This window comes from Tinamus guttatus, unplaced genomic scaffold (assembly GCF_059628265.1).
Source record: "Tinamus guttatus ecotype Peru unplaced genomic scaffold, ASM5962826v1 Tinamus_guttatus_pri_ptg000010l, whole genome shotgun sequence".
Classification (NCBI taxonomy): Eukaryota; Metazoa; Chordata; class Aves; order Tinamiformes; family Tinamidae; genus Tinamus; species Tinamus guttatus.
Window position 1 is genome coordinate 81,068 of NW_028288544.1, and position 13,207 is coordinate 94,274.

At 38.9% G+C, this 13,207-nt stretch overlaps 1 protein-coding gene across 1 annotated transcript in view; it reads left to right on the forward strand.

The window, feature by feature from the left end:
- AFG1L (AFG1 like ATPase) overlaps positions 1-12,144 on the forward strand; it is a 59,556-nt gene extending 47,412 nt beyond the window's left edge. Inside the window, exons 11-13 of the mRNA XM_088522230.1 lie at positions 9,337-9,477; positions 11,018-11,131; positions 11,851-12,144. Of these exons, the coding sequence (XP_088378356.1) occupies positions 9,337-9,477; positions 11,018-11,131; positions 11,851-11,985 (390 nt within the window). The 3' untranslated portion in view covers positions 11,986-12,144. The remainder of the gene's footprint in view (positions 1-9,336; positions 9,478-11,017; positions 11,132-11,850) is intronic.
- The last annotated feature ends 1,063 nt before the right edge of the window (positions 12,145-13,207 follow it).

A 13,207-nucleotide genomic window follows, 5' to 3' on the forward strand; every position in this document is an offset into this window, starting at 1 on the left:
GGAGCCTCCAGGAAGGCACCCTGGGTAGATGCATGCGGTTAAGTTGGTGTGTTAAGAGCATCTGAAACATGTATGACAGGAGGATTGAAAATGGGCTTTGCGATTGTGTTTGTCAGTTGTAAGACCTGGCGACAAGCAAGATCAATGCAAAATTATCACTAGTGAGGAAAAATGATGTAATTGACATTATTGAAACCTCTAAGGACAATATGACCAAAACTAACTAGAATGAAAAGCGTAAACAAAAAAATATGAATCAGAAGGACTTTACGAGGAAACAGATGCTAAAAGGATACCCTGCCTCACTGTCAAGGCAGTGTGAAATAGTACAGAATGAATGGCAACTAATTAAGAAATGAAGAAAAATTAGAGACGCTAAAGGTAAGGGATAAATATATAATCTATAAGGTGTTTAAAGTAAACTAGGAGTTTTGATACAGTTTTAATTATCTAAATATTATCTGGCTTATTCCTAAATAGAGGTGACTAATCTTGAAATAACTTTGTGGAAAAACAAAAAGGTTTTTCTTAAAATGTTTTGTTCAAAATGAAGCAGAATGAAATACTTGTTTCACTAAAGGATAGTAAAATAATTTTCAGTCTGTGAATAACTAGAGCATGTTAAAAAAATACCCTGCAAATAGGTTTCAAGTCACCAGAATCCTGGAGAAGTAGTCTGAGATCTCTGACCATCTCTTTGTATTTTAGAAATGTTGGAATACAAGAGAAAGTCCAGAGTGCTAGAGAGTGTTAGCAATATATCAATAGTAAAAAAAACAAGCAAACAAAAGCTGCACAAGGAGGATGACCTGGATAACTACAGGCTGTCACAGGATTCAAACAATAGATACTAAAAAAAAAAAAAAAAAAGAATTCCAGCTTACTTGATTTTGTCAAAAAGGTGGACTTCTATACTTTCCATTGTTATTAAAAAAACAATGGCATTATACAATGTCAACACTGGACTAAATGGACTGAGAAGTTAGCTAAATAACGTACAAAAAGAAATACTAGCAAAGGATTCTTGTTGAGTATGACATTTCTAATGAACTTCCACATGTCTTCATACCAAGCCTAATACAACCCTTTTTTATTGCTTTCCAACAGTTTCAAATATAAATACTATTTCAAATTTGTTGTAAATCCAAAGACTGCCATGTGTATGGCAGGAGCGAGGAGGAAATGAAAATGGGGATGCCGCGTGCATAGGGAACTTCTTGGTGGAGTTGGTGGTTTTGTTGTCAAAGTTTCAGAAAAGGTATTAAAAAAATCTGAAGAGACAAGGGAAAGCCACAAAAATTGCTGGAGCTGGAGAGTTTGTGCCCTCAAAGACTTCAGAGCTCAGTTTGTTGAGTTTATCAAAAAGAAGTTGGAAAGGTGATTCCTAACAAACATCTGTCTTCATAGGAAAAAAGTATAGGCATTAATGGATTCCTAAATCCAATTCCAAAGGACATCATGAACACCAGATGCTACAGAAATTCAGACAAAAAAGAACATATATACACATATATATATAATTATATTTGAAACAGTAAAGAAAATGCCAAAACTTCCTTGTATTATGTTTCAGTTCAAAAGTGGATATTATTTTGCCTTTAGTTTTGGCTAAATGTAGTTTTTTTTCAGCTTGGCTGTCTGTAAAACTCAGGAAACTGGAGGATTTCATGGTTGCTCCTGTTCTTAACCTCAATCCGCAGGTGGTCGAGTCGGGGTCCCTGCGCAGGGGTGGCCAGTGTCTCTGCAGCCCTCCAGGCAACAAGCCCCCTCCCTCCAAGGGGGTGACGTGGCCTGTAGCCTCCTGCCTTCAGCCCACTCATGCTTTTGGCAGGTGGAGGTTTAACTACTGCAGATCTGAGTAGGGAGCACTCACCACAGTTTGCTGGCACTTAAAACTTCCCTGGATTCAAGCAGAGTTTCACAAAAAGGTGAGATGCATCTCTGACATCAGTGCAACCTTTTTTTTCCCCATTTTGACATTCTTGGTCCACGGCATGGACCTACAAGTCCTCTTTGAGCCACTAGTAAAGCCAAGTTTAACTTGAGCACTAAGGTCTATATGAGCCTCACAGTAACTCACTGAAACTTCTGCTAATAAACACGTGCTGACACACACGGATGTACATTCATATTCATACGCTCGGTTTGAAGCATCCGTTCAGAATGGAAGCCTTCAGTGTAGCTAATATAGGAAGCTTTGAAGATGAAAACTGGTTTCATAGTGGAAGGTAGATGCTAATTCTGTCTAGATTTTCTTTGCCCATGTCCTGTATAGTAAACTCACGAAGCAAGACTCCGTGTGTGAAGATTTTCTTGTGTTGTCACTATCTTCTAAGAGAAAATGTAATACAATTTGATATCATACAATACATAATGCAGTTAATTTTAGTTAAACTTCTTTTTTCTAAGCTTCTTTCTTCTATTTAATTCATAATTCTGAAAATATTATATGGTTTAGAGTGATTAGGATAATTAAGTGAGTGCAATGAAGGGAATCTGTTGTTTTTGGAAGTTATTTCTGATTACACTGAATTGCTGTGATGATATCTTGGAAGATAATACCTCAAGTTTCCTGAGCCTGCCATATATGAATGCTCATGAAGTTCTTGATAATCAGCTTGGCATGAATGAAAAATGCTGTAGTTAAGACTTGGTGAATTTATTACTTTGGCTTCCCATAACCCTTCATGGTTGCAGAAGGAAGAACTTAATTTGAATTTATGCCAGAGTGCGTGTGTGAAGGGATGGATGCTCTCGTCACACTGTAGGAGCAGCTTGTCACAGTAATGTGAGACAAGTCATCTGGATTTTTTAAATGCGATATTGCAGTTCTCCTTCTTTACGTTTACTAATGTAGCTAAATTGTTGCAAAACATAATTAGCTAATTTTTAGAAGTGCCATGTGCCATTTAGTGTGTGAATAAAAGACAGCTATTATTGAAGAGTCTACAGAACTGCTTTTTGATACTGGAATACAATTTATATTTGTTCCTGACAAAGTCTCGAAGATTTTTGGATGTATGGGATCTGTTAACTTGAGCTCAACTATATTTCTAATAAAAACTTTCTAATTATTTTTCTAGCAGTAATAAACATATCCAAAGTTTATATGAATATATTTTAAATAAATAAAAAGCTCCTTGCTATTTAAATCTCAAGGTCATAAACCAGAGCAAGTGCAAGTCACACTGCCTCATGAGAATACAGGTTTGTTCCTCAGTGTTAATCCAGTAAGTTCACACTCATGATGCCCTTCCCTTTTTTTCCAGTGTTTTTTTTAGCCAACCTGTTTAAAACCTGATACTTGTGGCAGTGTTGGCTTGGGCTTTGATCCCATGTATATAACTGAGCTGACAGCGTACTGCATATTGCAAGATCCTTCTCCTGGGACCCAAGGGGGTAAATGCAGCCCAGCGCACGGTATTACTGCCTTTAAAGGCAGCCTCTCACTTACGCGTAGCAAATGCTGCCCTCTGCTGATAACAGGACTTCTTTGCTTAACATCCCTAAAAAATACTCGAGTATTTCCTTTACAAGAGGCCAAATAACTGCGCTTCGTGGATCCCATTGTATTTTCATTAGATACTTGGGCAATTTAAATATATCCTTTCATCCAAGCACTAAGTCCCAGTGAACACAGTCCCTTAACAGGATAGGAAGACATATCTACAAGACTGATCTTGTGGATGGATAAGTTAAAGAACAAACAGTAATGTGAAATGCAGAAGGTTTAATGCAGAAATGCTTGTAAGGCCATGAGCATCGGGTCACTGGGGCCTGGGAAAATAAATCAGAGAAGCATTACCGTAGACATGTTCTTTTATTCACCCCTAAATAACTGTTACTGATCACTTTGGAGACAATGCAGCTAGGTGAGGAATTGAATCAGTTGCTTTACCAATCAAATGTTAGCGTATCTAATTCCCAAGTACACTTTATGAAGTATATTTGTCTCCTTTTGGATGGAAATATTGTAATATAGTTATATTGTTAGACAAATCATCTTTCTTCTGTGTTTATCAGGACTTAATTAATATTAACTTTTAGTATTGTCTTCAGTGGAATTCTTCAGTTTTAGAGCCCATGCCTTATAGACCAGGACATCCTTTATGGATTTGTGGACATGATTTTTAATGCTGGTTGTAGTTTTGGGATATAGACTGCCAGGGTTTTGTTCTTTGCATTTGCTTGCCTGAATGTAGAATTTTTAAAAGCTTTTGGTGTCCCGGGGCTCTGAAGTCTAATAGCAAATGCCAATACTTAACTAGACATATAAACAGGATGATAATTTCCATATAATCTAGGTTATCTAAAAATTACAAGATAATCATTTGAATTGTGATCATCAGCTCATTTAAGGGGAACTTCACATGAACTTCTGGGTTTGAGTTTCTTAGCCTGATCACACCTGTTAGAACTTTAATTATTTTTTTTATTACACCTGACCATGCCTGATAGAAATATCTTGAGGGTTTATGTACCATATAAAGCAACAGAAATCATCCTTTTTTTTAAGCATTAGCATTTGAGACCTTTGATAAGTGCCATACTCTGGAGTTGGAATTGGAAACGTGGCAATGAGGGCTTTTGGGCATAAAAATGCCTTTTGTCATCCCACCAGGCTATCGATTGAAATGTAGCCAACCCATAGGTCTGTGGGAAGCTCACTTGTTGTTAGCCTAGCAGAGACAGTGTTAGTCTTTGGGCAGGTACGTTCTTGTGGGGCAGGAGAGGTTGTGCTTGATGAATGAGTATAGGAGTAGTAGCTGCAGTGAGACCAGTGTGCTCTGTGTTTCAACTCAATCGGAATAAAAGTCAGTCAGCAAATATCAGTGAATACTGCAGTGTTCATCTGTGTGCGGATGAATACTCAAGCAGAGGAGGAGCAGAAAAGGATTGCTGGGAGAGTCCAGGCCAGAGCCCACAGAAAAAAGCCAAGAAGTGGGAGAACCTCATTCATACCCTTCTGCTCTAAATACAGCAAAAAAAAAAAAAAAAAAAAAAAGTGTTTCTTCAGTTTTAGATAGCTCTGATATATAGAAATATAAAATTGTTTATGAATACAAAAGGGCTGGGAGCTATAAGGACCTTACTTGTCAGAAGAACAAAGTTCTGCCAAAACATCTTTGCTGCAAGACCAAGCAATATCAGGATTCAGTATCAGAGCCATGCTCTGAGGTGAGGTGAGCTGAGCTAGCAGCGGCTGGGCCTGTCCCACATCTCTTCCATGCCGATGTTTATAGGTATCAGAGTCCTGCTGTGCCTTTGACCTGCGTAGGTGTCAATAAAGCTGGAAAACAGCTTACACAGAGGACCTACAATAGGGCCTAACCATTGTCTGACGTGGACAGGTTGTTTGAATTTTCAGCTTTTGTCCTCTTCCACTGTAGCTTTCACCTGTGTGATTACCACTGGAGGTGTCACCAGCATCTTTATTTCTGGCGTCTTGCCTCTGAGAGTAGCTGAAACATACTTTAAAGAATATTTTAAAAGAAGGAACAATAAATGGATTGGCAAATATTTTAACCAACCAAGTTTTGTAGCCCTCATGTCAAGTGGCACTCAGGCAAGCTAAAACAATGCAATTTAAAGTTGCAGGCCAACACATGCCTCTTAGTTCAAACACACCAAAACGATTGTATTTTAGTTTTTCCTCAGTATGCACTCTAATGTGATTTTTAAAATATATGGTGACATAACATTTCCCCCTCCACAGGACATCTTCAGTAACAGTTGGTAAGAAATAGCTTCTTCCTTAAATCCTCATCTTATTAATTATGCTTTAAATGAAATCCTCATCTCTGCCTGTGAGATTACAAGGCTTTCCAATAGATAGGCACTGCCATCAGTGTCTTTAAATGTCTTCAAGATAGCTGTGCCCTCTTTATGTTCTTGTTTAACGTGCAATTACATCACGAATCCTGCTTCAGATTTCCATTTCTCCTGAGTCATGATTTTGAAGCGTTACCCCAACTCTGCATTTTAATCATTAGCCATTCTAGCCATAGAGAGCAGCTCCTCTGGAAGCAAGAAAGCTTTATATCATTTTGTCATCACTTAATGTCCGTGTTGTAAATGTTATACAGTCTTGAACTGTGTTGTATTTTTACAAAGTATTTTTTGGAGTATTTTAATATCTGTACTAAATCATGGTTACTGTCAATTACTAATTTTCAGTGTTTTATTTAGAACTGGACCTAGAAAACCTTCCAACACCAACAAACATAATTTTTCTCTTAAGATGAAATGCCTTTTACTAACGTATGTAGGTGCTTTTTATTCTTCAATCTCTAAAAGAGGAGCTACTTTGTCATTGATGAATCAAAGCAGGATGCTTTATACTTTAATTAAATGTAATGTATCGTAGAAACAGAAGACAGCTAACTCTTAATACAGTCCACAGAGAGCTCTAAATAATAAACATGCTACTTGAACTGAGATGATGATGGCTGAAGATGCATTAAGTAGACAGAGACACAAAAACAAATGAAGGTGAGAACTCAGTCAGGCAAGCTGAAGTGGACTGAATACTTTGTCAGGAGGGTTAGTGCTAATGCATTTTGCATTAGTCTGATGCCTGCAAAATACTGGCTCCTGGCATCAGAGTTCATGACCACAGTTTTACCTTATCTACACATGTTTAAATACAGGAATAATAATATATAAGAAAGATTTTTACCTGTTAATGTCTACTGCAGAAGAGTTTCACAGCTTATGAAAGAGATGGTATTAAGTAGTAAGTCACAGTTGTAGTACAAGGGTGTTACGGTCCTCAAGTTCAGTTGCGATGAATAATTGATGGTAAAAAAAAAAAAAAAAAAAAAAAAAGCAGATGATGCCAAAAACACGCACCAAACAATATAAGCTCTTTTTAGAATGATGTTTATAGAACTAAATTAATCGGGTTAAAATTTTGGTGAGAGGATTTAATATATCACCAACATGAGGAGCATTTGTAGCTTTATTTGTAAGATCCATAGAGTAAATTTCAACCCCAGAGTGTTATACAGATCATTTGCTGCCAATCTTGTCATCTTGGTGAGTTTGTATTTTTTGCAAATCAGGAGGCAGCCGCTCCTGAGTGTCTTGATGCAAGGCGAGGGGGCAGAGGGCCTAGGATGGAACCCCAGAGAGGTGATGACACCTTGACAGCGCTTCCCTGGGGAGGAGGGGGCCGGCTGGTCTTTGCTCCTCAGTGGAGCTTCTGGATATGCATCAGATATGCACCAGAATCTCTAAATCTCTAAAGCTGAGGTAGTTTAGCCCGGAAGCCGTTGGACTTGAAGAGCAGTGGTCCAAGTGCCCCTGTGTCGTGCTTGCCTGTGATTAGGGTGCCTTGGCCACTCAGGGGCAGTTAGAAGAGCTCCTGAGCAATTGGGAGCAGCATGGAAATTGGGCCCATACCACAGTCAGAGGAATACAGACAGAATTTAAACTGTTCCCAAAGTCTGCAAATTTGGTAATTGTCATTTTTTGCGAAGTAAAATGACTTATTCAAGAGAAGAGCAAGTCAAATCTTACTTTCTCAAAGTAAGATTAAAAACTTTTGTCTTGGAAGAGGCTGCCCAGAGAGGTTGTGGAGTTTCCTTCTCTGGAGATCTTCCAAACCCGCCTGGATGCCACCCTGTGCCACGTGCTCTAGGTGTCCCTGCTGGAGCAGGAGGGTTGGACTAGGTGATCTCTAGAGGTCTCTTCCAACCTCAGCCATTCTGTGATTCTGTCTTGATCTCCATGTTCATGTCTTTCCGCATTCTTTAGAGAGTAACGAGAAGGTTTGAGAACTCCTGTGTGTAGAGGGCTGAGTGTGAAGCCCCTTGTAACAGGCTGAAATGAGGAGAGAAAATCAACAGTATATAGCTTAAAGGAGAGGATCTATTATATATTGCTGTTAAATACTGCTAAAAATACCTACAAGTTTTCACAGTCATTCTTTTCCATAGAGGTCAGGGAAGTTGCATGGTTGTGAATGGGAAAACGGCATGATTCGTAAGACTGCAAATAGAAGAGCTGGTTTAGTGTCTGAGGTTTTCATACCTGCCTTTGCAGTTAGATGCTCTAAATTCCTTCCACTGGCCTCCTGACTTTCTGGAGCGCTGCCAAGACTTGGCTCACCTTTACTTCTGCATAGACCATTTCTACGGGTTCTTCATTCTCATCTCTTAAAACCCAAAGCCTGATCTGATCGCTGACAATCATTAAGAATCTCCCGCAACTTCTTGAAGGAAGATTCTCCTGTAGTTAGGCAGCTACATTCAGCCCTCAGCAAAATCCTTTGGTTATCTCAGTTGCATGAAATATCTTAGTTTCCTGGGTTTTAAGGTGTGAGCAGGATGGCAGTGCTTTATAATCCTGTTGCACTGCTGGGCTAGTGCGTATGCGAGGCAAGAAGAGAGTTCTAACATTCTCAGACAAAGCACTGCTGACCCCGCGCTGAAGTATCTCCACCCGAGGTGCTTCAAGCATCCAAGATGTTGTACAGCAAGTAAAGTGCTGGTGAAGGGTGCAGGTAAAACTAATGGGACCGATTCCAGGACTTGCAAAGAGCAGTGTGAAGCTCTCTTTCTTCCAAGTACAGTAACTTCATAGTGCAAGATGAAATATTGCCTGGGATACTAATGGGGTAGATCGTGCAGGAAAGACCTTTTGTGAAATGAAAAGTCCTTTTAAACAAATGTATTTGAATGTGTACTTGCTTGAGCTCCTATTGTGCACATCTTCCCTTGATGGGAAGATAAACCATATGAATAGAAACTAAATGTACTTTTAAGCTTTTTATTTCACTGTTGTAGGTGAAGTCATATATAATTGGTCTTTCTGTTTGTTTTCTATTACTTTCAGTTTTTGAAACATATGGTTTGGTTAAACAATTATTTTTATTTGAACCAAATACAGTTCTATGTGAGGCTGTAGTTGGCCCATGCAGTTGTTTTTGTTTGAAGGTCTTGCCTCCTGGAAAGCATCCATACTAGGAGCTAATAGCTGCTCAAGTTATTTACGCTTTGGGTTGACATTATGGCTTAAGCATTTGTAGTCCATTCACAGATATGGTTCATAGAGGTAATTCTGTTTAAGCTTCATCACATAGGATGTCAGGATGCAGAGGAAGCAGAATTTTAACAATCAAATATTGTTCAGGTAAAGCCAACAAATACGAATGAGCTCCCATGTTTTACCTGTACCAGCAAGGGCAAGGTGGAGTATTCCAGAAACATTAGATGGAACAAAAATAGGAATATAACTAGGACTTTTCACACTGTTGTAGTATTTCAAGATGCAGAGTTTACATATTAGTCTGTTATGGATTTCCGTTTGTAACCTTTTGTTTGTTTGTTATAGCCTCTTGGGGCCAGTGACTATTTGGAAATATCCAAGCACTTTGACACAGTCTTTGTTCGCAACATACCACTTCTTACCATGGCAAAAAGGACCCAAGCTCGCCGCTTCATTACGCTTATTGACACATTTTATGAGCATAAGGTGAGAACTAAGCATCTCATAGATGTTTTGGAAAAATATTGGGAGCACTAAAACCTAACTGTTAGAAAACCTTACTTCAAAGTAATAACTTATTAATAATTTGGAAAACATAAGCAGAACGGACTACCACTATAAAGAAGCAACTTCATGAAAGGCCCCATTGCAGGGGTAGTTTCTGTAAGTACTAAGCCTAAACGTAAGTATAGACATGAGATTATTTGCCTTTCTTGAATTGAAATGTTCTACTTCTAAGTCAAGAACTCAACCACAGAAGCTGTGCCATTATTTTGCTAGTGGAAGAGCGTGTTACTAACTACACTGAATCTGAACTGAGAGTAAATTGTTTGAGTTGGTACGGACAGTTGGTCGGGAAGTGCCCTCCTGGACAGGCCGTGGAAGAGTTAACAGCATCCTTAGGTGTGCTGCTCTTTTCGGAAGGAGCCGTCCCCGTAGGCTCTGTGTTACGTTGCAGAGCCGCTAATGGAATACTAATGATAAACGCAGCACTTCACGGGATTTACAGAGGTTTCAATCACGGAAGCAAAATCAGCACTATTAAAACAAAAAAATAATAAGGCAAATTCACATTTAAGATTTTTTTTAAAAAGTAATGAAAGATATTAAACTCCATTCCATGTGCAATTATATATGCACACACTTAAATATTCATGCAATCAGGAAATATCAATAGAGGTTTTTCAAGGATGTCCTGGCAAGATGGTCAGAAAGGCCCCGATTGAGCCCAGTGTTGAGGTATGAGCTCTAACTGCTCGTGGCAGTTGTCTTACTCCGGTCAGCCAGATTCTTTGTGCTGTCTGCATGAAAAATGGATATTTCTTAAAGGTTATACTAATACCCTATCATTAGTTTAGATGTATATCAGAAATACTTACTTTTGTAATCTGCATACTGTCACTAAGAATCGTAAGCAAGCAGTTGCATTCTGTCATTAAAAAAAAAAAACCCACAAATATGAAACTCCCATAAGGAGTAATTGTGTGGAAAAGCTATCTGCTTTTATCAACAAATAAGCTATAAGATACCTTATCTTATAGCTTATTTGTTGAGACCTGTCAGCAGTGGAAACATTTTGCCTGGATGCTTTCAACAAGTGACCATGGTCCTCCAACGAGTGGGGACTGCAGTTCACTTACCTACCCAGAGGGATCCTAAAAATAGGGAAAAGAAAAAGTTGAGTAATATCTTATAGCTGTTATTTTAGAAGGTAAATTTGATCTCTTTGCAAATATTCTGATACAGCTGATATTCTGCATACTTAGTAGCATAGTTACGCTGTTCTCTGAGTAAAAGTTATTTGAGTTATAACCGAGGAGAAGATTCTGTAAGGTTAAAATTGCAACTGACTAAATAAGGTAAATCTGGTACAGTGTTGTTAGTAAGAGAAAGGAAAAATATCTGGGGGGGAAAAAAAAGCAGAACCAAGGTGATAAATTGAAGTTTGCTTTTCATAAAAGATGCATTTTATCCCTTATGTATAAAAGGCAGGTGGTGATATCGTTGCTTGTTTTTCGTCTCTCAGGTGCGGATCATTTGTTCGGCAGTGACTCCTCTCCGGAGCCTGTTCCTGGCAGAGTGTGACAGTGGGGAGCTGGAGGACAACAGAGTGTTGATGGATGATCTGGACTTGAGCCAGGTACATGATATTAACATCGGCTCCCTTTTGTAGCAAAATTGGTTTGGGTCTCCTAATTACAGCAGCAATTGAGGAAAAGAAGTCGAGTCAATGTTTAGCTAGTGATTTGCTGCTTTTTCTGTAGTGTATTTGTCACTCTCATAATTGTATGTTAGGTTATTCATTCGGGGTCCAAGAAAATATCACAATATGTAGAATCATTTTGCGTAAGTTTTAGGGGCATTTTGATTGCTAATGGTTATATCTGTTCAACCACCTATGAAAACAGTGATTTAAGATTAGCTCTTATATTTGAAATACAGAAATAAAAATAATCTATTCTAGTTCTTTTTAGAGCATACAGGGCTATCAGTTCCTCAGAGAGAATACTATTTTGCATGCTGCTTCCTCTGTTTTTCCTTTCCTTTATAATGTAGTTACTTTTAATGATTTTTAAATGGTCTTGATAAAAGCCCAGACAATTAGAGTCAACTGGAAAGTGGAAATAGATAGGTACAGTGTCATCGTGGTGTTTAAAACCAAATTCCTTGCTTTGTCATGTTCCTTCAGAGGATTAACTAGCTGAAATAGGAGGTTAACTGTATTTTCCATTGATGTCCTATTACTGCCCTGTGCTGTTCAGGCTGTAGAGCATTCAGTGTTGCAGTTTGGACAGGATGGACTTGAGTACAACTATGTTTCTCACAGTGTTGTGGAACCATTTTTGTGTATTTGTGTAGGATTCTGCCAGAGGACTCTCCATGTTTACAGGGGAAGAGGAGATCTTTGCGTTTCAGCGAACCATCTCGCGGCTTACGGAAATGCAGACTGAGCAGTACTGGAAAGATGGGGACAGAAGCATAAAATATTTATAATTAGAAAATGAATAAAAGAACACTAAAAAAAAGTGTGTAAGGAAATAAAGCTACAGAATTGGAATACTTATTAGCACAAATGAAATAATTTATTGCACTTTATCTTCTGGACTATATTAGTTTTCATCATGTGATTTTTATGCTTCAGACGTAAGGTTTTTTTTTTTTTTGTACCAGTAATTTGTGGCCATACCAAATTTTTTTTTTATTTTCCTTTTCTGTAAAACATAAATTCGTACCAGAAATTTAACTGGATCACAATTTTTCTTCACTGTACAGACAGATATGTACAGACAGCTATGCCAGGTTGATGGCAGATTTATACTGTTCCTGCAATGTGGCTTGTGCCCAACTCCTACCAAGGGTAAGACAATTTGCACAAAAGATGGATTAAATGTTTTGTGTGTGAGATTCCTCCTGGCATAGCAAAAGTTCCTGCTAGACTTGCACTTTCTTGTAACCAGACTGTTGCTCACTCTGGTTGATTGAAAACTAAGAATTTGATGGAAGAGAGAAACTCGAAGTTTGAAGATACTTGAACCTCAGAGGATCCAACTTAGCATGGGTTACAAAAGAAAACTATGATATGACAGGGTATAGTGTCTTAGGGACAAGGTTTAGCAGGCAGAGCGTTGAAGGGTTTACAGTTGGACTTGATGATTTTAAAGGTATTTCCAACTGCAATGATTCTGTGGTTTGGTGGTTCTCTAATGCAACATTAGTGCAAGCCGATACTTCTTTTGTATTTTCTACCAAAATGAAATTCACACCGGATGGATGTGCTGCCTGTCCCCTGGTTTCTCCCTGCCGTGAAGGGCTTCGTGCTCCCGGCTGGCGCCGTTGTGGGCAGCGCGGCCGCCTCGCGGTGGCGCGCGGCGCGGCTGAGGCGCTGCCGAGGCGCTCGGCCTGCTACGCTGTTACCCTGCGCCTGTCCTGACCAACACGGGGCCCTCGCTGATCTCCAGAATCACATCCTCCATCTTGGTGTTTGTAACTGAAAAACTATTTTCAGCTAGAAGTGCCTTTAGTTGTGTCTTAATCTGGATGAAACAAAATACGGGACTGCCCATATTAGCTTGCGCACAGTCTTCAAAAGGTGTCTTCTCAAGAGCATACTTGAAAGCAGTTATCCTGAATACGGAAAAATATTAAGCAGGTTGGCTGAGAAAACTGTCATGTTAAGACTGACTATATTACTTGAATTGTAACTCCTGTTCATGTC